The sequence below is a fragment of the Symphalangus syndactylus genome, chromosome 9 (genome assembly GCF_028878055.3).
Source record: "Symphalangus syndactylus isolate Jambi chromosome 9, NHGRI_mSymSyn1-v2.1_pri, whole genome shotgun sequence".
NCBI lineage: Eukaryota > Metazoa > Chordata > Mammalia > Primates > Hylobatidae > Symphalangus > Symphalangus syndactylus.
The window spans coordinates 69,715,588-69,740,116 of NC_072431.2; the positions used below are offsets into that span (position 1 = coordinate 69,715,588).

The 24,529-nt window shown below is 39.6% G+C and overlaps 1 protein-coding gene across 13 annotated transcripts in view; it reads right to left on the reverse strand.

Annotated features, from left to right (window-relative positions):
- Positions 1–24,529, reverse strand: part of LOC129489808 (S-adenosyl-L-methionine-dependent tRNA 4-demethylwyosine synthase TYW1) — a 279,548-nt gene that overhangs the window by 54,272 nt on the left and 200,747 nt on the right. For 11 of the 13 annotated variants that reach the window (XM_055292946.2, XM_063646354.1, XM_055292947.2 and 8 more), the window contains one exon: positions 2,384–2,494. The exons of the other annotated variants lie outside the window; for them this stretch is intronic. In XM_055292946.2, coding sequence (XP_055148921.1) covers positions 2,384–2,494 — 111 coding nt within the window. The remainder of the gene's footprint in view (positions 1–2,383; positions 2,495–24,529) is intronic. 13 annotated transcript variants of the gene reach the window in all.

Here is a 24,529-nt window from a genome sequence, read left to right on the forward strand (position 1 = left end):
CTTCTACTTGGATATTTAAAAGATATCTCAAATTTAACGTGGCCAACAGGGAGCTCAAAATTTCTCCCCAGATATGTCCCCTTTTCCCTCCTGGTTTCCTGTATCTCAGCAAACAGTTTCACCATCCATGCAATGGCTTAAGCCAAAAACCCAGGTGCTATTCTTGATTATTTTTTCTTTCAGCCCGTACCTATAATCTAGCAAAACATTTTATTGGTTCTACTTCCAAAACGAATCCTAAATGCACCCACTGCTCTCCAATCCTAGTCCCACTGACCTTCCCCAAACCATCTCTTGCTTGGACTAACCACTCACTTCATGACTGTTGTGCCTACCCTACTGCCCTCTATAACCAAGCCATGCTGCAGCAGTGGGGTGATCTTTTAAAATCACAAATCAGATTGCATCTCTCCCCAGCTTCACGCCCTTTCCTAGTGCACCTATATTTAAAAAGCTTACCATCAAACTTAGTTTAAAATCCAATCCCCTTATCTTTGCTTGAAAGGCCTCATAAAAGCTGCCCCAGCCCACTGCTCTGATTCATCCTGTGCCACTGCCAACCTCAGCCACTCCACTAGGACAGCACAGGACCTCCATGCACTAGCGCCACCTGCCTGGAACGCCCTTACCCCAGGCTTCTGCTTACCATTTACGTATCAGTTTTTAAAATGTCATCTCAGGCCCAGCACGGTGGCTCTAATCCCTGTAATCTCAGCACTTTGGGAGGCTGAAGTGGGTGGATCACTCGAGGTCAGGAGTTCGAGATCAGCCTGGCCAACATGGTGAAACCCTGTCTCTACTAAAAATAGAAAAATTAGCCAGGTGTGGTAGTGGGCAGCTGTAGCACCAGCTACTTGGGAGGCTGAGGGAGGAGAATCGCTTGAACCCGGGAGGCAGAGGTTACAGTGAGCCAAGATCGCGCCACTGCACTCCAGCCTGGGTAACAGAGCAAGACTCCATCTCGAAAAACAATAACATAACAGAAAATAACATAAAATAAATAAAATAGTCATCTCAGAAAAGCTTCCCTAAAATAGTCAACCACCATATCTAGTAAAATAATATATGCATTTACCCTTTGACCCAGCAATACACTCATCGGAATCTATCCCAAAGAAACACTTGCAAAAATATGAGAGGCAAGCAGACATTATGTGACTCCTGATTGGAGTATACAAGACCACCAGTGAAATATTCCTGAAATACAAACAAACCCCCACACACAAGCACCCCTGAATTTAATCAATCTTCTCTTGATGTAACTATAGGCACCAATCCACAGGATGCACAGGAACATGCAATCAACAAAATCTAAAATATAAACATAGGGCATCAGCCAAGATGCATGATCCATTTTCTACAGCAAAGTGATTTCTAAGAGGAAAAACAAAACACATGGAAGAGGAAATTAAAATTTTTAGTTGAAAATTTTTAGGTATGAGCCCAGCACTCTGAATAACTGTTTCAAAAGAATACACATCAGCCGGGCACAGTGGCTCACACCTATAATCCCAGCACTTTGAGAGGCCGAGGCAGGAGGGTCACTTGAAGCCAGGAGTTTGAGACCAGCCTAGGCAAAACAGTGAGACTTTCTCTCTACAAAAAATAGCCAGGCATAGTGGCGTGCACCTCTAGTCCTAGCTACTCAGGAGGCTGAGGCAGGAGGACTGCTAGAGCCCAAGAGCTGGAGGCTGCAGTAAGCTACGATCACAGCACTGCACTCCAACCTGGGTGACAGAGCAAGTCCTTGTCTCAAAATAAAATAACATAAAACAACATAAGATGAAATAAAATAAAATAAGAAATAAAGTAAATAAAATAAGAGTAGATATCTTTTAGGAATATATGCTGAAATAATTCTGGGTAAATGATATAATTTTGGTGGTTTGCTTTAAAATAATATGGGCTAAGAGCAGAGAAAATGGGTAAAGGTATAATTGAAACAACTCTGGGTCATGAGTTGATCATTTTTGAAGGTGAGTGATGGGTGGATGGGGGTTCATTAGACCAATCTCTCTACTTCCATGTATGTCTAAAATAAAGGTTTATGTAAAAGCCAACCAATTACTCACCACCACACTATTTTATTTCTCAGCATATTCATGTCACTACATGGTTTTTAATGACTCATTTTGTGTCGACTATCCATCCTCCCACTAAAATACTAGCTTTATAAGAGCAAGAGCTTGGTCTTCTTTACTGCTATTATCCCCAAGGCCTAGAACAATGCCAGGTTCTTGATGAATATCGATCACAAAATGAATACATCAATAAAACTCCTGGGACCTCTAGAGGTTTACAAGGTTTTAACTCCACCATGGCCAACGAAGCACCACGATTCTTTGTCACTCCACCAGGGCCACCAAAGTCAGCAGGGGCTTACCTTCACTTCGATGAAGTCAGGATTCCCCAGGGACACGAGCTGCGCGTAGGCCTGGAGCTCGTCCACGTTCCATGCTTTCACGAGCGTCAGTCTGTAGACAGTTCGTTGTTGCTAAAACAAAGGAAAAGCCAACTTCGTTGTTATCTTGGTGGACGTCATCTCTTAACCTAGAGGGTTTCTCAAGCTTTTTCAACCCAGAGAACCCAGGGCAGGTAAAACTCATCATGAACTTTTGTAAACTGAAGCTATTATTTTGAGGAAAGATGAAACAAAAATAAACACTATGATTCTAACATGCCTTATGGAAGGCACATGAGATACTGACATATTTCTTTTCTCTTCCCCACAACATTTAACACTATGCCAGGCACCCAGAGATTTCTTGACACAGATATACTGAATTACATTTAGTAAGGAATGATAAATTGACCAGTGTTAGGCTATAAAAAATTAATTTAAATACCCTCTAGGCTTTCAGGTAATAATCACCCAAGTTGTTAGTGACAAGAATTGTTAGTAAGTCCTGTCTTCTTTCCTACTCCCTCATTATTTAATGATCTCTTGGCATTTCTTGCTGGCAGAAAAGGCACATGGATGGATTGTCAATGTTGCCATTTGTGTGCCATATAACCACAAGAGGGACTGGCTTTCTTTTCTTATTTTTTTAGAGACAGGGTCTTGCTCTGTTGTCCAGGCTGGAGTGCAGTGGTGCAATCATAACTCACCACAGCCTCAATCTCCTGGACTCAAGTGATCATCCTGCCTCAGCTTCCCAAGCAGCTGGGACTATAGGCACACATCATCATGCCCGGCTAAGTTTGAAAAATTTTTTTTAGAGATGGGGGTCTTGCTATGTTATCCAGGCTGGTCTCGAACTATTGGCCTTAAGTGACCCTCATGCCTGAGGCTTCCAAAGGGCTGGGATTATAGGCGCACACCACTGAGCCAAGCTAGCTTCCTGAAAATGTAATTAGACAATAGGCATTAAAGCCTTTAAAAAGCTTACACTCTGACTTTGTAGCTCCCTTTTAGAACCCAAAACAAATGATTAAAAATTCAAAAACACTAAAAAATCTCAGGACAACATTATTAATAATGGCTTAAGGCTGGGCGTGGTGGCTCACGCCTGTAATCCCAGCACTTTGGGAGGCCGAGGCAGGGGGATCATCTGAGGTAAGGAGTTTTGAGACCAGACTGGCCAACCTGGTGAAACCCCATCTCTACTAAAAATACAAAAATTAGCCAGGCGTGGTGGCACCCACCTGTAATCCCAGCTACTTGGGAGGCTGAGGCAGTAGAATCGTCTGAACCTGGGAGGTGGAGGTTGCAGTGAGCTGAGATCACGCCACTGCACTGAGACAGAGCAAGACTCTGTCTCAAAATAAATAAATAAATAATAGATAAATAAAAATAAATAAATAAATGAAGAAGAATGGCTTAAAATCTAAAGTGAGACCCACCCCTTGAGTAGGTGCAGGACCTGTGACTTGCCTATAACCAACAGACTATGGCAAAGGTGATGGGATGTATGTAGTTCTATGTACACGATTACATGCATCTGTAGCAAATGCCTAGGTAACACTCAGGCTGCCAACCCTCAAACCACATCTTAAATAGCAATGCTCAAAATACTCACAAAAAAAAAACAAAGTAAAGTAAAAGGGATTCACAAAATGATACCAATCTTATTACTTTAGTCTATGTTTGAAAACTTCCAACATTAATAAAAAAGAAGAAACACTTGATATCTTCATTGAAGAAAACTAAGAGATCTTTAATAAGGAATATTAGGCAGCCACACCAGAAATTAATGTTTTCTAAGCATATTTACTCATGTGTACTCAAAAGTTCCTTCTAAAATGCAGTATATCATGCAAGGAAAGACAGAAATCTTCCAGATTCCCTTTACATACTTATAATTCTTCCAATGCCAAAAGCTAACAAAAATAGCAGAAAACTGCAGACCAATCTCACTCATACTTACATATGTAAAAATCTTATAGAAATTTTAGCAAGTAAAATTCAGCATTTTGTTAAAAATTCCGGGAATGCAAAAACAATTCAATATTAGGCTATACAGTAATACAATTCATTATACTAGTAGTTCAACACAGAAAAACCACACGATCATCTTCATAGATACCCAAAGGTATTTGATATAGTTTAAAAGCCACCCCTGCTTTTAAAACAAAACAGAATGAGCAAATCAAACACCATTTGGTAAATTCAGTAATTAAAAAAACACATCCTTAACATTAAAAAAAAAATCCACAACATTCTCCAGTCAAAAATCAACACTATTCTTACTGGCTAAAAAAATAAGAGAGGCTGGACGTGGTGGCTCACACCTGTAATCCCAGAACTTTGCGAGGCCGAGGTGGGTGGCTCATTTGGGGTCAGGAGTTCGAGGCCAGCCTGGCCAACATGGTGAAACCCCGTCTCCACTAAAAAATACAAAAATTAGCCGGGCATGGTGGCAGGCGCCTGTAATCCCAGCTACTTGGGAGGCTGAGGCAAGAGAATTGCTTGAACCCAGGAGGCAGAGGTTGCAATGAGCCAAGATTGCGCCACTGCACTCCAGCCTAGAAAACAGAGTGAGACTCTGTCTCAAATAAATAAATAAATAAATAAATAAATGCATTTCTATTTAGTTGGACTAACAGAAGAATTTCTACTCTTTCTTAAAAAACACTTTTCTACAAGTTATAATCAAAGCAACAAGGCCAGGATAAGAATTACTGGAGAATATACGAAAAATAATTAATTGTAAATAATATGACTGGCTTCTTGGAAACCTAAGAGAATCAACTAAAAATGAGATTAGGCCAGTTACCAAAAAAAATATATAAAAACCAACAGCTTTCCAAGCATACAGCAGTGAGTTAAATGTGAACACTGGGGCCAGAATGAATCCCAACCCATGTACTAGGTATCATTACCTCTCTGTTCTTAGTTTCTACCTGAATGTAGCATTTAGCATGTAGAATCTAGAACCAAGCTTGGCAGCAGTGTATCATACCAAGTATTAGCTATTATATGCCAGCAATCAGCAATTACAAAATTCAAGAGAAAGCATATTCCACTTATAATTATAAAATGCCTAGTGATTCAGCTGGGTGCAGTGGCTCATGCCTGTAATCCCAGCACATTGGAAGGACAAGGTGGGAGGATTATTTGAGGCCAGGAATTCGAGACCAGCCTGGGCAACATAAAGAGATCCCATCACTACAAAAAATACAATAGCTGGGCACAGATGAAGCAGGAGGATTGCTTGAGCTTGGGAGATGGAGGCTGCAGTGAGCCATGATCGCACTAACGCACTCCAGCCTGGGTGACAGAGCAAGACCCTGTCTCAAAAAAAAAAAAAATTATATATATATATATTTTTTTATATATATATATTTATTTATTTATACATATAAATGCCTACTGATTAAATTATGAAATAGCATGCAGGACAGTGAACAAAATACACTTTTCTAAGAGACCTAAACAAAAACTCATCTACATGGAGAGCCATGATGGATTTATAAATATAATGTAATTCCAATGAGAGTTTACAATTCATCTGAACAAATAAACTGGCAACGGTAACCATAAAAATAATAGCAGGAGTTTGCAATTACTCAGCCCTTACTATGTGCCAGCTGTTGTTATAAAGTGCTTTGTAGCTTGGCAAAGACTCCAATATTTGTCTAATCTTTACAACAAATCTCACAAAATAGATTGGATTATTAACTTCACTTTACAGATATGAAGGTGAGGCTGACAGCTGTTAAGTAAATTGCCTGACGTTACACAGCTGGAGAGCAGCAAAGCTGGGGTGTGAACCCAAGCAGTAGTGAGGTGGGAGACTGGCAGGACTTGTTTTCTGGTCACAACCCTGCTGACCAAAACAGGTCCAGACAGGATGAAGTGAAGAAACCAGGAGGAACCAGCAGATGGCCACTAAGGTGATCCCAAGATAGCCTTCTTGTTCATTAGCATAAGACACTCCCACTAGGGCAATGACAGTTTACCAATGCCATGCAACAACCCAGAAGTTACTACCCCTTTCCTAGAAAGTTCTAAATAACACACCCCTTTATTTGCATTGGCCTGCCCCTTAATTTGCATGCAATTGAAGTACATTTATATGTGCATAAATACAGTTGCCAGGAGCCCATACAATGCCCATTCTGGGTGCGCTGCCTATGAGTTAGCCCTGCTCTGCAAGGAGCTGTACCCTTCAATAAAAGATTCCCGTCTAACACCACCGGCTTACCCTTGAATTCTTTCCTGGACAAAGCCAAAAACCCTCCCAAGCTAAGCCCCAGTTTTGCAACAGTAGGAACCAGAATAGGCTCTCTCTCACTTTGCTAAATCTTCTAAAACTGTGAGATGAAACATATAAAGAGAAATGTACACAAAACACGAATGTGTAACTCCAGGGATTATCACAAAATGCCCATCACCCAGACACCCTTCTGCTCCTCCCAGTCAATACCCACTCCCTTCACCTGACTAATATCTAATATCCTGACTTTAACATGATAGTCTAGTTTTTGACTGTGTTTGGAATTTATTTCAGTGGAATCACACATTATTTTGTGTCTGGCATCTATCACTCAACACTGTGTTTATAAAATTCACCCATGTTGCTCCATGTTTAGGTTTGTTCATTTTCATTATCTAGTATTGGGTTGCATGAATATACAAAAAGTTATTCAACCATTCCCTAAACATTTGGATTATTTCCAGGTTTTAGCTATTATAAAACAATGTGGTTATTTCTTTGAACACCAGAGTTCAGTTTTACCTGTTTAAGGAAATTATATAAAATGCTACTGTGACATATATTCTTTTGTGTCTGGCTTCCTTCACTGAATTCGATGTTTGCGAGATTCATTCATGCTGTTGATGTAACTGGAGCTTCAGTGACCCAGTAGAGTGCTTGGTACTTATGTGTAACCATAGATACATCTTTATGGCCACACTGTATGAATACACTACTAGTGAGCGACTTTAACCCCCTACTTTGGGTTTCTTAGAAAATACTGCTGCCATGAGTGCTACTGTACTCATCTCTCTCTCCCTCTCCCCGACCTCCTTTTTTTTTTTTTTTTTTTTTTTTTTTTCTGGCTTGAGATAGGGTCTCGCTCCATCACTCAGGCTGGAGTGCAGTGGCATAAGCACAGCTCACTACAGCCTCAACCTCCCAGGCTCAAGGGATCCTCTTGGCTCAGCCTCCTGAGTAGCTGGGACTACAGGCACATGCTGCCACTCCTAGCCTTTTTTTTTTTTTTTTTTTGTAGAGACAGGCTCTCACTTTGTTGCCCAGGCTGGTCTCGAACTCTTGGGCTCAAGCAATCCTCTTGCCTTGGCCTCCCAAAGTGCTAGGATTACAGGCATGAGCCACCGTGCCCAGCTGTACTTGTCTCTTGATGCACAAGAACACACATTTTCTAGGATCTACCTAAATATGGAAATGCTGGGTGATGGGGGATATGTATACATTCCACCTTAGCAGATACTGGCAATCTGATTGCCAAAGTCATTTTGCCACACATTCACCCACGTTGTATCAGAGCTTTGGTTGGTTGTTATCTTCAACAACACTTAGTGTTGCTAGTTTTCACCACTTTTGCATTGTTTTGGCTTTGCATCTGCCTGCGGATGTAAGCAAGCTGAGTTCATGTTTTCTGGCTATCTGTATCTCTGTTTTTGTGAAGTACTGGTTCAAATGTCTTGAATATTTCTCTGTTGGAATATCTGTCTTTTTTCCAACTGATTTTCAATAAATTATTTGCATTTTCTGGAAAGAAAAGCTCTGTTATAAATGTATTAGAAATAATTTCATCCACTTTATGGCTTCCTTTTTTTCACAATGTCTTCTGATCAACAAGAATTCCTAATTTTCATACATTTCTACTTTATTTCCTTATTAGCATTTCTTTCATATTAGTGTTTCTTGTGCCTCTTTAAAGGATCGTTCCATGCTATCAAGAGCATGAAGATAAGCTCTTACATTTTTTTCTAGAAGTTTTATATTGCCACTCACATTTGTGTCAGAAATCCCCCAAAACTGACTTTTGCGTATGGTGTTGACAGGTTAAACTTATTTAACATATGGATAATCCACTGTAATAAATATGATAGAATCATTGTCCATGCATGTGAGGGTCTGCTTCTGGTTTTTTCTATTCTGTTCCACTGATCTAATTGTTCCTCATTGTCTCAATATCACACTTTTAATTACTGTTGTTTTATATTAAGACTTGATATCCGATAGAGACGGTTCTCAACCAGGAGCGATTCTTCACCACAGGGGACAATTAGCAATATCTTGAGAAAATTTTTTGGTTTTCACAAATGGGGGCTGCTACTGACATCTAGTGGGTAAAGGCCAGGGCTGCTGCTGAATATCCTACGATGCATGGGACAGTCTCCCCAACCCTTTTCCTAAAAAGAACTACCCAGTCTAAAATGTCGATGGTGCCAACGTTGAAAAGCCCTACAGCGGAGCACGTTCTCTTATGTCGTCCTTCTGAAAGAGTATGTTGGCTATTCTCGGCCCTTTGCATATCCACGTACATTTTAGAATCAGCTTATTAATTTCCACAAACATATACAACCCTTTATGATTCTGCCTGATATAGCATTGAATCTATAAGCCAGTGTGGTTCAATAGAAATATAAGTTCACAGGTGAAATTTTTTTAAATGTATTTTAACTTAACATATCCCCAAAACTATCAACTCAAGAAGCAATCAATATTTAAATATTGGGATACCTGACATTCTTTTTACCAGACTAAGTCTTTGAATTCCATCACTTCTCGGCCTTTTGGCTAAGATCAAGTGTAGTCTTTGAATTCCAGTGCACAGCACGGCTCAATTCAGGGTAGCCACGTTTCAAACACTCAATGGCCATATGTAGCTAGTGGCTACCATAATTAAATATAATCAGTGTATGAAGAAATGATACTTTTACAACCCTGAATCTGCCAAAATAATTACCTTTATTTAGATCCTTTAAAATTTCTCTCAATAATATTTTATAGTTTTCAATATAAAAGTCAAAAACTTCTTCCCATAGATTTATTCCTAGGGAATATACTTTTGATGCTTTGTTATGGTAGTATCTTTTCTATTTTTCCTCTTTTAACTAATATTTAACTGATATTTTAATAGCTGGTATACAGAAATAGAACTGATTTTTGTAAGCTGACTGTGTATCTATATTAACAGTCTTGTAAAATACATTTATTAAAGTGAATAATTACAAATTTTGGAAGGGATTGTTTATGTACACATTTATTTACTAAAAATGACATCTTCCTTTCCAATTATAACTTCTTCCCCTTTTTCTTGTCTTTTAGCACTAGCCAGGACTTTGATTCCATGTTAAATGGAAGTGGTGATAAATATAGCGGGTACGCTTGTCTTATTCTGCACAGTAAGATTTTAAACATTTACTCAAGAAGTATGACTTTTATGGGTAAATATCTTATCAGATTAGGAAGTTTCCTTCTAATCCTAATTTGCTACAAGACTTAAACCATAAATAAATATTGATTTCTGTCAAATTCTTTTTATGCATCTATTAAGCTTATCCTACCATCTTTTTATTATGACATCTTAAATAGGTTGATTTTTACACATTAAACAAAACTTGCATTCTTAGAATAAAGCCAATTTTTCATGGTTTTATAGACTGCTATATTTAGTTTGTTGATCTTTTCTTTAAAATAGTTGCTTCTATGCTTATGAGTAAAAATCACTTTTGTCTTATTCTTCTTAGAATTTGGTATAAAGATTATTCTGAACTGGCTGGACACGGTGGCTTATGCCTGTAATCCCAGCACTTTGGGAGGCCGAGGCAGGTGGATCACCTGAGGTTGGGAGTTCGAGATCAGCCTCCCCAACATGGAGAAACCCTGTCTCTACTAAAAATACAAAATTAGCCGGGCATGTAGCACATGCCTGTAGTCCCAGCTACTCGGGAGGCTGAGGCACGAGAATCACTTGAGCCCAGGAGGCGGAGGTTGCGGTGAGCTGAGATCACGCCATTGCACTCTAGCCTGGGCAACAAGAGCGAAACTCCATCTCAAAAAAAAAAAAAAAAAAAAGTATTCTGAAGTAATAAAATGAGGTAGAGAGTGCTACTATTCCTCTCTGGAATAGTTGTGTAGGGTTGGTGTTAGTTCTCCTGATAACTGGTATCATCAAGAATTGGTATAATTCAACAATGAAATCATCTGAGCCTGGAGTTTCCTTTGGGCGAGGTTTTAAATTTTAAAAAGCAATTTATTTAACAATTATAAGTCCATGAAGATCATTTCATCTAGTATTAATTTTCTTAAGCTTCATTTTCTAGGAATTTGTATATTTCATCTAAATTCCCAAATTAATTGGCATAAAGTAATTCAAAATATCCTCCTATCTTTTTAATGTCTATAGGATCTATAGTGATGTTTCATTTTCATTTCTAACATTATTTATTTGTATCATCTCTCATTTTATTGATTAAACTTGCCAGGTAATCATCGGTTTTGTAAGATTTTTTGAATAACCAACTTTTGCTCTTCTATAATCTAATCCTATTTTATGAATTTTTTTATTTCCTTAATTTCTGCTCTTTTTATTTCCTTCCAAGTACTTACTCTATGTTTAATTTACTGCTCTTTTCTTTTTTTAAAAAAACATTTTTAGTACCAATTAACTTCTTAATATATGCATTTAGCTTATTGATTTTTATCCTATTTCCTTTACTAAGTAGGCATTTTGTCTTCTTCAAAACTTTTTTTTTCTCCTTCACTCTTGAAAAATATTTTCATTGGGAACAGATTTCTAGATTGGCAGCTCTTGGCAAATTTCAGCGCTTTGAGCCTCCATGGTTTGTGCTCTCATTTCTGTTGTGCAATCAAGTACTGGCCTATTGTTGCTCTTTTGAAAGTAATCTCTCTTTATCTCTGCCTGCTTTTAAAAATTTCATAAAATGTTTTTATTTATCCCGTTTGGGTTTATGTTTTCCTGTATTGCACCAAATTTCTACAGTAAATGAGTAAAACTTTTGTAATGGGGGGAAAAAGACATGCAGAAATGTTAATCTGATAAGCAGCCTAATGGTAAGTTCAGAATATCCCAAGAGCATAGGGGAAGGGGGTCCTAATGTGACAAATGTCCCAAAGAGTCTAACTACAGACATCTTGGTTATCAAACAAAAGACCAGCACTATGCAATAGAGCTTCTCACAATTCTCCACTAAAATACTCCCAGAAAACCCTTTTGCCATTTGTATGCAGGCAAACAAAATGGGTTGTTTGTTTGTAACCCATCTGTAGGTAAGGCTGGTTCAACATTTGAAAATCAGTTAATGTAATCCATCACATCAACAAGATAAAGAAGGAAAATCACATGATTGTATCAATAGATGCCAAAAAGCATATGACAACATTCACCACCCATTCATAATAAAAACTCTCAGCAAACTAGGAAGAGAGGAAAATTTTCTCAACTTAATAAGGATATCTACAAAAAACCTACAGCTAACATCATACTTAATGGCAAGAACCTGGAAGCTTTCCCACTAATATCAGGAACAAAGCAAGGATGTCTTCTCGCACCACTGCTTTTCAACATGGTACTGGAAGTCCTAATCAATGCAGTAAGACAAGACAGGGGAATACAAGGAAAACAGATTTGGAAAAGAAATAAAACTGTCTTCGTTTAGAGATAACATGATTATTTATGTAGAAAATCCACTAATCAATCTTAACAACCAGATGTTGTGTGCAACTTGATTGATGCATTAGGAAACAGTACAGCAACAATTATTAAGTATTCTTGCCAAAAACTGAATATATCGTCAATCGAGCCTTTAGTTGTAACTACCATTTTACAGGAATTACAAAGAAACAGAGACTATATTAAAAGATACCAAAAGGACTCAATCAGCCATATTTGGGATGTTGCAAATTCTAATGACAAATGACCCACCTTCTTCCACAAATAAGTGGCACACAAGAAAGGGAAACAGGATTGGAGCAATCACATTACAAGAAGTATAAACAAAGTACAATGTGAGACTCTTGTTTGGATATTACTCTGAGAAAAAAAGTTATAAAAACACATTCTTTTGGAAACTATCAGAGAAAATAAGACACATTTGAATTTTCAGGAAATGCATTAAAATGCATTGTTAATTGTATTAGTAGTGATAATGGTATTGTGTTTATATTTTGTTTTTAATTTTTTGTTTTTTGAGACAGGGTTTCACTCTGACACTCAGGCTGGAGTGCACTAGTGCATCACCATCCCCGGTTAATTTTTTTTTACTTTTTGTAGAGACAGGGCCTCATTATGTTGCCCGGGCTGGTCTTGAACTCCTGGATTCAAGTGATCCCCCTACCTTGAACTCCCAAAGTGCTGGGATTACAGGTGTGAGCCACCACATCCAGCTTGTTTGTTTTTTAAAAAGCCCTTCAGCTGGCAGAAGAGACATAGGAAAGATTGAAGAGAAAATTTGTGGTTAAATCATGAATATTGACTGTATGAAACAAGAATGGTAAGGTCTTAGCTGGGCACAGTGGCTCATGCCTATAACCCCAGCACTCTGGGAGGCCGAGGTGAGTGGATCACCTGAGATCAGGAGTTCAAGACCAGTCTGGCCAACATGGTGAAACCCAGTTTCTACTAAAAACACAAAAAAATTAGCCAGGCGTGGTGGCACGCACCTGTAATCCCAGCTACTTGGGAGGCTAAGGGAGGAGAATCACTTGAACTCAGGAGGCGAAGGTTGCAGTAAGCTGAGATTGGGCCACTCCACTCCAGCCTGGGCAACCGAGTGAGACTCCATCTCAAAAAAAAAAAAAAAGTAAGGTCTTGAGGGGTTCAAAAAATATGTAAAAGTAAAATGTACAACGAAAACAGCATAAATGTTGGGAGGGAATTAATGGAGTTAAGTATTCTAAGTACTATTACATATAAAATCATATAAATGTTAATTTACATTGACTAATAAGTCAAGGATGCCTGCTTGAATCACTAGAGTAACAACTAAAAGAACAATAATAGAAAAATAAATATTAAAAATCAACAGAATGGAAAGCTTATAATAAAATTCCTTAGTTAAAAACAAAAGAAAGCAAAAAAATACAGAAAAAGACACCTAAAAAGGGGAGAGGAAAATAATGCAAATAATTAGATGCTAAATTTAAATTCAAATATGTCAATTATTGTATTTCATGCAAACAGATAAACACTCAAAAAGATAAAGATTTTCCAAATGTTTAAGAAAACAAACCAATTACATGTTATTAAAAAGTCCTTCAGATGGAAGCAGAGACATACGAAAGAACAGAGAGAAAATTTGTGGGTAAATCATGAATACTGACTGCATGACACAAAAATGGTAATGTCTTGTGGAGATATAACTTAAATATAAAGATACAAGAAAGGCTGAAAATAAAAACAAAAAGAAAAAAGTTGTACTATGCAAACACTGACCATAAAAAAATACTACTGTTGCTTTACTAGTATTAGACAGACTTTAAGATGAGAAGGTTAGAAGGGCATTATAAAAACGCCAATCCACCAAAAATATGTAACAACTCTTAACTAGTATAACAATGTACTAGTACCTAACAATATAGCATCAATATGAAGTAACAATTGACATAACTAAAACGAGAAATGAACATAGCCATAGTCACAATGGAACATTTGTACACATCTCTCTCGGTAACCCACAATAAGACCAAAAAAAAGACAAAAGAACTTTCTCAGTAACTAACAATTAAAGACAAAGGAGTAAAAGCACAGAACACATGAACGACATGATTAACTTAACTCTCCTCCAGGACCTAGCAAAAGAAGAGTAAATTAAACCAACAGGGTTAGGAAAGAAAAACAAAGACTAGAACAGAGGTAAAAGAAATAGAGAACAGAAAAACAACTGGGGAGAACAAAAAAAACAAAAGTATGTTCTATGAAAAGATCAACTAAATGGACCTTTAGCTAGACTAAGAAAAAGAAGACACAGATAACTAAAATCAGAAATGAAAGTGGAGATACTACTACTAACCTCACACAAATAAAAGGAATTATGAGAAAATACTATGAACAACTATATACTAAAAAAAAGTAGATAACCTAAATTAAATGGACAAATTCTTAGAAATATGTAAATTACCAAAAATGACTCAAGGAGAAATGGTCAGAACAGACCTACAAGTCAAGAGATTGAACAATCAAAAAACTCCCAACAAATAAAAGCTTAAGAGCAGATTGCTTCATTGCCAAACATTTCAAGAAGAATATTCTCAAGCTCTTCCAAAAAAAATAGAAGAGGAAACACTTCACATCTCCTTCTTCGAGGCCAGCATTATCTTCATAACGAACCAGAAAAACACATCACCAGAAAAGAAAACTATAATCCAATCCCTTATGAAGTAGAAATTCTCAGCAGAATACTACCAAACCAAATCCAACATCATATTAAAATATTTTACATTATTACCAAGTCGGATTTATTCCAGGAATGAAAACAAGTCACATACTACACGAATCCATTTATATGAAATTTCCAGAACAGATATATCCATAGAAACAGAAAACAAATTGGTAGTTATAAGGGACTGGTTTATGAGGTATGGGGAGTAACTGCTTAATGGGTACAGGATTTTATGTTGGAGTAATAAAAATGTTTAGGAACTAGATAAAGGTGATAATTACACAAGACTGTAAATGTATGAAATGACACTTAGTTGTTCACGTTAAAACAGTTCATTTTATGTTACTTGAATGCTACCTCAATAAAAAATTTTAAATCCCTGTTAAAGTTCCAGCTGCCTGTTTTGCAGGCTTTAAAAGCTGATCCCAAAATGCATATGGAAATGCATAGGAACCCAGAGAGCCAAAAATTTTGAAAAAGAAGAAACTTGGAAGATTCAAACACTGCGATTTCAAAATGCACTCAAAGCTATGTTAATCAAGATTGTGTGGTACCAGCATAAGGATAAAAGTGCAGATCAATGGAACAGAACTGGACAGTCCACAAATAAAACCCATACACTTACGGCCAATTGATTTTGACAAGGGTACAAAGACAGTTCAATGGGGAAAAAAATAGTCTTTTCAACACATGGTACTGAGACAACCAGTTATTCACAGGCAAATGAACATCTCACATTGTCCACAAAAATTAACTCAAAACTGCTCAAAGAGCTAAAACAATAAAACTCTTGGAAGAAAACATAAGGTAAATCTCTGTCACCTTGCATTAGGCAATCAGATAGGACACCAAAAACATAAGCAACAGAAGGAGGAAAAAAAGATACAATGGACTTTTTCAAAGTTAAAACTTTTTGTGATTCGAGTTGGCAGCTCCTGAAAAAGTTAAATATAGAATTACTATATGACCCAGCAATTTTATTCATAAGTGTGAACTGAAACATATATTCACACTAAACCCTGTACATGAATATTCCTAGCAGTATTACTCATAACAGCCAAAAGTTGGAAACAATGCCAACGTCCATCAGCTGAAGAATGGACAAAGAAAATATAGTATATATCCATCTAAGAGAATAGTATTCAGCAAAAAAGATGAAGTTCTAGGCTGGGTGCAGTGCAGTGGCTCATGCCTGTAATCCCAGCACTTTGGGAGGCCAAGGTGGGTGGGATCACAAGGTCAAGAGTTCAAGACCAGCCTGGCCAAAATGGTGAAACTCCATCTCTACTAAAAATACAAAAATTAGCTGCGTGTGGTAGAGGGTGCCTGTAGTCCCAGCTACTCAGGAGGCTGAGGCAGGAGAATCACTTGAACCTGGGAGACAGAAGTTGCAGTGAGCCGAGATCATGCCACTGCACTCCAGCTTGGGGAACAGAGCAAGACTCCGTCTCTCTCCTTCCTTCCTTCTTTCCTTCCTCCCTCCGTCCCTCCCTCCTTTCTTTCTTTCTTTCTTTTCTTCCCTCCGTGGCCCAGGCTGGAGTATAGTAGGCTCACTGCAGACTCCCTGCCTCCGGCTCCCGTGATTCTCCTGCCTCGGCCTGCGGGCTGCCTGGGATTGCGGGCACGCGCCACCACCCCTGCCTGGTTTTTGTCCTTTGGCTGGAGGCGCGGTTTCGCCATGTTGGCCACGCTGGTCTCCAGCTCCTGACCTCGAGTGGTCTGCCCGCCTCGGCCCCCTGAGGTGCTGGGACTGCAAGAGTCTCGCTCACTCCGTGCTCAGTGTTGCCCAGGCTGGAGTGCGGTGGCGTGGTCTTGGCTCGCTGCAGCCTCCGCCTCCCAGCCGCCTGCCTTGGCCTCCCAGGGTGCTGGGATTGCAGCCTCTGCCCAACCGCCGCCCCGTCTGGGAGGTGGGGAGCGTCTCTGCCTGGCCACCCATCGTCTGGGATGTGAGGTGCTCCTCTGCCCGGCCGCCCGTCTGGGAGGTGAGGAGCGCCTCTGCCCGGCCGCCCATCGTCTGGGAAGTGAGGAGCGCCTCTGCCCGGCCGCCCCGTCTGGGAAGTGAGGAGCGCCTCTAACCGGCCACCCCGTCTGGGAAGAAGTAAGGAGCGTCTCTGCCCGGCCGTCCCATCTGGTAAGTGAGGAGCGCCTCTGCCCGGCCACCCATCGTCTGGGATGTGAGGAGCGCCTCTGCCCGGCCGCCCCGTCTGGGAAGTGAGGAGCGCCTCTGCCCGGCCGCCCCGTCTGGGAAGAAGTGAGGAGGGCCTCTGCCCGGCCGCCCTGTCTGGGAAGAGGTGAGGAGCGTCTCTGCCCAGCCGCCCCGTCTGGGAAGTGAAGAGCATCTCTGCCCGGCCACCTATCGTCTGGGAAGTGAGGAGCACCTCTGCCCAGCCACCCATCGTCTGGGAAGTGAGGAGCACCTCTGCCCGGCCGCCCCGTCTGGGAAGTGTGGAGCGCCTCTGCCCGGCCGCCCCGTCTGGGATGTGAGGAGCGCCTCTGCCCGGCCGCCCTGTCTGGGATGTGAGGAGGGCCTCTGCTCGGCCGCCCCGTTTGGGAAGTGAGGAGCGCCTCTGCCTGGCCGCCCCTTCTGGTATGTGCAGAATGCCTCTGCCCGGCCACTCCGTCTGGGAGGTCTACCACGGAGGCCAAACGCAATGTGGGGGCTGGACGTGGTGGCTCACGCCTGTAGTCCCAGAACTCTAGGAGGCCGAGGCGGGTTGATCACTTGAGGCTAGGGGTTCGAGACCAGCCTGGCCAACATGGCGAAACATATGAAAAATACAACAGACCAACCAACCAACCCAGCGACAACAAAACAGTTCTACCCTGGAGTCATACTCTAATTTTTTCTATTTTCCTCCCTTTCTGATCCTTTATCCCACTTGCTTTTTCTTCCTCTTCCTTCTCCTTCTTCTTTATCAAATAGAGGATTATTATCATTGATCCATACGAAGTCCCTCTCTCATTTATTTTCTTTAATTCCCACCCCCCATTTCTATTCCCCATCTTCCTATGTGCAACCTTCCTAATATGTTTGATATGCATCTTTTTGTTTGTATGTATTTTTAGAAAATGTTTATTGTTTTGTGTGCAAAAAAATTAATAATAAAAAAGACTCCATCTCAAAAAAAAAAAAAGATGAAATTCTGATTCATGCTATAACATGCATTAACCTGGAAAACATTATACTATCTGTAAGAAGCCAGACACTATTGAAAGTTCTGAAATTAGATAATCCACATGGTCACACTGTTTTGTAAATAAAAAGCCACTGAATTATATACTGTAAAAAGTAATTTTTATGCTACATAAATTATTTCTTAATTTTAAAATGGAAAGGATGAACATCTACAATTTACTATGTACAAGATGTTAAAAAGTAAACAATAATGTAAATATAAGAAAAAAGAAAATAAAAGAACAGAAATTAATAGAAGAAATGCCATAAAATAAGGATGGCAAGTATTCCAAAAATTACTTGTAGAAAAATTTAACAAAAGTGACAGATTAATGGAAAGAATAAGAAATAGGCCGGCCAGTGCTCACGGCTGTAATCCCAGCAGTTTGGGAGGCCGAGGTGGGCAGATCACCTAACGTCAGGAGTTCGAGACCAGCCTGACCAACATTGTGAAACCTTGTCTTTACTAAAAATACAAAAATTAGCCAGGCATGGTGTTGCACGCCTGTAGTCCCAGCTACCCAGGAGGCGGAGGCAGGAGAACTGCTTGAATCTGGGAGGCGGAGGTGGCAGTGAGCCAAGATCACAACATTGCACTCCAGCCTGGGCAACAGAGCCAGACTCCATCTTAAAAGAAAAAAAAAGAATAAGAAATAAAAATATGCATACTATTATTAGGAATGAGGTACTACTTGGTTTTACCAAATCGGCATTTGATATTTGATATTTGGCATTTGAATATTATGGGCAGTTACACAAAGTCATTTTGAAAATTTAAATGAAATGTACAAAGTCCCAAAGAAAGCACAACTTAATAAAATTGATAAACAGAAAATCTAAATGGTCCTATAATTATTTATGGTGTTTGATCTGAAATATTAAACTCTTCCAGAGAACAGAAAAAGAAGGCCTATTCTCCTTACTCATTTTATGAGGTCACCATAATACTGATATTAAAACTTAAAGTCATTAAAAGAAAGAAAATGACAGTTCAGCATCTCTCACGAATAGAAATGGAAACATCTTTTAAATAATAATACATAAAAGAATCCCATGATACATAAAAAAGATAATACATGGTAACCAAGATGAGTTTATTGCATGAACAGAATTTGGTTTGTTATTTGAAAATCAATGCAATTCACCATATTAGCAGAATAAAGGAAATCATATAATCTCAATAGATGCAAAAAAAGATATGATAAAAACCCAATAGCCATTGATAATAGATAGTCACATAAAGCTAGGAATAAAAGGAAATTTCTTCAGTATGGTGGAGTATTCATAAGAAATCAACAGTAGGCGGGGGGCTGGGGCTCACACCTATAATCCCAACACTTTGGGGGGCCAAAGTGGGCGGATGACAAGGTCAGGAGTTCAAGACCAGCCTGGCCAAGATGGTGAAACCCCGTCTCTACTAAAAATACAAAAATGAGCTGGGCGTGGTGGTGAGCGCCTGTAATCCTAGCTACTCAGGAGGCTGAGGCAGGAGAATCGCTTGAACCCAGGAGGCAGAGGTTGCAGTGAAAGCCTGGGCGACAGAGTGAGACTCCGTCTCAATCAATAAATAAATATAAATAAATAAAAACAAATAAAAACAGACCCAAACATGTAAGGATACTTAATTTATGACAAAACTGACACCATAGAACAGGACAGGAAAGGATTGTTTTTTAAAAAAATAAATAGTATTGAGTCAAATGGATACCCATTGCAGGGGGAAAAAAACCCCACTTTAATGACTTTAAAAAAATTATAGACTTTAAAATGTGAAAGGAAGGAAAAACAACACAATGTCTAGGAAATTACATAAGAAACTCTCTTCATGACTTTCGTAAACAGGATAAAATGCACTCACCAGATAAGGACACCTAATAAACTGACTACATTGAAATTGGCTACTTCTTATCAAAAGTCATGAGGCAAAGGAGAGAGAAGGCATAGAGCAGAAAGGGACATTTACTCCTATCTAGAATACATTTAAAAATCCTATAAACCAGTAAGAAAAAGACAATGCAAAAGAAACACTGACCAAAGCCTTGAATGTTCTTATATGGCCTTGAGATTGTCTGGCACTATCCACTAATGATGACTGAACGCAGAACACCCAATGAGGCGGCAATTCCACTCCCAAATACACACTGAACATCGGTTAGTCCACGTGTATATCAAAAAACATGTACAGAAAGGTTATTAGTGCAATTATTCATCATAGCCCCAAACAGGATGCAATGTGAACATTCTTCAATAGTGGAGGGAATAAATCATGGCATACTCATATACTGACATATAGCAATGAAAATGGATGAATTACAGCTGCACACATCATGGATGAACCTAGCAAACATACATAAAAAAAACTCATATATTCACAAAAGAATTTAAATTGTTAGGATTCCACAATGTTCAAAACCAGGCAAATCTACCTTATGGTTTAGCAATCAAAATAGCAATTATTTTTAGAGAGAGGAGGGGCTGATGACCAGGAGAGAACTCTGAAGGTGCTATTAACATTCTATTTCTTGAGCTATTTGCTGGCTGTGTTCATTTTGTAATAATTCATCTAGCAGTTCATGTAAGGTCTGTGCCCTTTTCTGTGTGTATGGTATACTCCAATTAAAAAGCCTATTAAAAATCATGTATATATGTATTCTATATTATTACATATTACTACATATTATGTTATATATTATATATTATTACATATTATGTTATATATATTATTATATATTATATATGTTATATATTATATAAAAAGTACTGGGAGGAGGCACTCAAATTTTTAAGTCTTTTTGTTTGTTTTTTGTTGAGAGACAGGGTCACGCTCTGTCACACAAGCTCAAGTGCAGTGGCACAGGCATAGCTCAACTGTACCTGGAATTCAAATTCCTGGGCTCCTCAAAAGATTCTCCTACCTCAGCCTCCTGAGTAGCTGGGACTACAGGTGCACACCACCATGTCCAGTTTATTTTTTTATTTTTAATTTTTTTTGTAGAGATGGGGTGTCGCTATATTGCCAGGCTGGTCTCAAACTCCTGACCTCAAGTGCTCCGCCCATCTTGGCCTCCCAAAGTGTTGGGATTACAGGCATAAGCCACTGTGCCTGGCCTAAAAAGTATTTATTTTATTTTATTTTTGAGACAGGGTCTCATTCTGTTGCCCAGGCTGGAGTGCAGTGGCATGATCTTGGCTCACTGCAGCCTTCACTTCCCTGGCTCAAGTGATCCTCCTGCCTCAGCCCCCCAAGCAGCTGGGACTACAGGTGTGTGCCACTGCACCTGGCTAATTTTTGTCATTTTTTTGTAGAAACGAGGTTTTGCTATGTTGCCCAGACTGGTCTCAAATACCTGAGCTCAAGCGATCTGCCCGCCTCGACCTCCCAGAGTGCTGGGATTACAGGTGTGAGCCACCATGCTTGGCCCTAAAAAGTCTTTATATGTTGTATATAGAAGTATTCACAGATAAAATGATATTATGTCTGTTATTAGATTTTAAATATTCCAATGCCTTCCCTACTGCCAAAACTGCGAAGATAGACAAAACCAGAACTATAGAATGCTGATGGTTCTCAAAGCTAAGATGATGGTTACAAGGAATTGGTTATATTATTCTCTCTCCTCTTGAGTATTATAAAAATCCACAACAAAAAGTTTAAAAATATATAGTCATGAGTTAGAGTTCTGTTGCTTCTAATTAGGCAGCTTTCAGTGCTACATAGACTGGATGAGGTTATTATAACCCAGGACTACAGCTTTTAATTTCAATGATTTATCTTGACAGTTGCAATTCAAGACATACTCTAGTTGAGGCTGTGTCAAAACAAGATAAAATGGTCTCCTAAAATATGGTACTGACTTACTAGTAATCAAAGAAATGCAAATTGAAGCAGTAATGAGGTACTATTTGGGCTTATCAAATTGGCAAAGATTTTTTTTTTAAACAGCAATATTCAGTGCTGCCTAGAGTTTACCACGACAAGCATATTTGTTCATTGATGGTGGGAGTGTAATTCAGTACCAACGTTTAGAAAAGTAACATGGCAAGATGATTAAAGAATCTGAAAAATATTCAAATCTGTTGACCAAGTAATTGCATTTCTAAAAATGTAGCCTATGGACATGATAAAAATTATGAACAAAGACTGATGAATAAGCATGTTTATTCTAGCTTTATAATAATGAGACATTACAAACTCAAGATGATGACAAGATGTTCAATCCCAAGGAATGACTAGATGATTTATGATATCACCCTTTAGCTAACACTAAAGATGTTATTTCAGAACAATGGTCATGAATGCCAACATATCTGAGGAACATCCTCCTAACAATAGCAGGATTCAATCTAGATGTGACTCTCAGAAAGAGAGGGAAATTTATTTTTTTGTACCTCGTTCCCATTGAGAATAACTGTTTTAGAAGAGTATTTGTTGACAAGGGATAACTTTTCTTTTTTCTTTTCTTTTTCTTTTTTTTTTTTTTTTGAGACAGTTTTGTTCTGTTGCCCAGGCTGGAATGCAATGGTGCCATCATAGCTCACTGCAGCCTCGACTTCCCAGGCTCAAACCATCCTCCCACCTCAGCCTCCCGAGTAGCTGGAACTTCAGGCACATGCCATCACATCCAGCTAATTTTTTTTTGTATTTTTTGGTAGAGATGTTTCACTATGTTGCCCAGGCTTGTTTCGAACTCCTGACCTCAAATGATCCACCCACCTCGGCCTCCCAAAGTGCTGGGATTACAGGCCTTAGCTACCGCACCTGGCTGCAAGGGGTAATTTTTATGTTACCATGATGAATTTTTTTTTTTTTTTTTTTTTTGAGATGGAGTCTCACTCTGTCACCCAGGCTGGAGTGCAGTAGCGTGATCTCAGCTCACTGCAAGCTCCGCCTCCCAGGTTCACGCCATTCTCTTGCCTCAGCCTCCTGAGTAGCTGGGACTACAGGCGCCCGCCACCACGCCTGGCTAATTTTTTGTATTTTTTAGTAGAGACGGAGTTTCACCATGTTAGCCAGGATGGTCTCGATCTCCTGACCTTGTGATCCGCCCGCCTCGGACTCCCAAAGTGCTGGGATTACAGGAGTGAGCCACTGCGCCCGGCCACAACGATGAATTTTTTAAAAGCTGAAAACAAACTTATACATGCAGCATGGCATTAATAATGTAAATATATCTACACCAAAAAAATTAAGGTTTAGAAGGAAATACAACAAAAGTTTGGGGATCAGAAAACATGTATACATACACACTTTTTAATAGTAATGATTCTTAAGATGAGATTGGTTGGGTTTAACAGTCTCTTGATATGCCTGATCTCCGCTATCCACTGCAGTGGATACTTAAAACTCTCCTGCTCCGCCAGGCATGATGGTTTGTGCTTGTAATCCCAGCACTTTGGGGGACCAAGGTGGGTGGATCACCTGAGGTCAGGAGTTCAAGATCAGCCTGGCCAACATGGTGAAACCCCATCTCTACTAAAAATATAAAAATTAGCTGGACGTGGTGGCGCATGCCTGTAAACTCAGCTACTCGGGAGGCTGAAGCATGAGAATCACTTGAATCCAGGAGGTGAAGGTTGCAGAGAGCTGAGATCGCACCACTGCACTCCAGCCTGAGTGACAGAGCAAGACTCTGTCTCAGAGAAAAAAAAAAAAATTATCCTGCTTAAAGATCAGAAATCTGGTAGAGAGTAGAAAAGACTTGCCTTGAGTTCAGTAGAACCTAAGAAGACCATGCACATCAACTGAATCGTAGGACAGTGTGGCCAGAGTTTGAAGAGTCATGTACTCTACAGGTTACTTACAACAGGAAACAGAAAAACAGAGCTTGACATCCACCCGGCAACTTGGTTAGTGTGCTGGAAGATATCACCTGTGTGAAGGAGTAAGCGGAGGGTGAAACCACAAGAAGAGATGAGTGCAAGAAAGCTGAGAGGCACAAGATGCACACAGAAGAGGCTCAGGGCCGGGCAGGGTGGCTCACGCTTGTAATCCCAGCACTTTGGGAGGCCGAGGTGGGCGGATCACGAGGTCAAGAGATGGAGACCACGGTGAAACCCCATGTCTACTAAAAATACAAAAAATTAGCCGGCCGTGGTGGCAGGCACCTGTAGTCCCAGCTACTCGGAGAGGCTGAGGCAGGAGAATGGTGTGAACCCGGGAGGCAGAGCTTGTAGTGAGCCGAGATCACGCCACTGCACTCCAGCCTGGGCAACAAGGCGAGACTCTGTCTCAAAAAAAAAAAAAAAAAAAAAAAAAAAAAGAAGAGGCTCAGAGCACTGGCAGCAGAATGTGAAACAGAGGAATTATAAGCAAAGTAACCATGCAATGGCAGAAATAAAATTTCCACTGGAATTTTAGTGTAGTATTTACACTTTGGGAAAATCAAATGAGTAGTATGGAGCAAGGTTTCTTCATCCTTTGGAGGTTGGGAGAAATTAGATGGGGGTGCTTACTGACATTTTGAACAGGACAGTCCATAGTATGAAAATGACCTGTGCCCTGAGAACCAGAACACGGAAATTTACAACATGGGAAT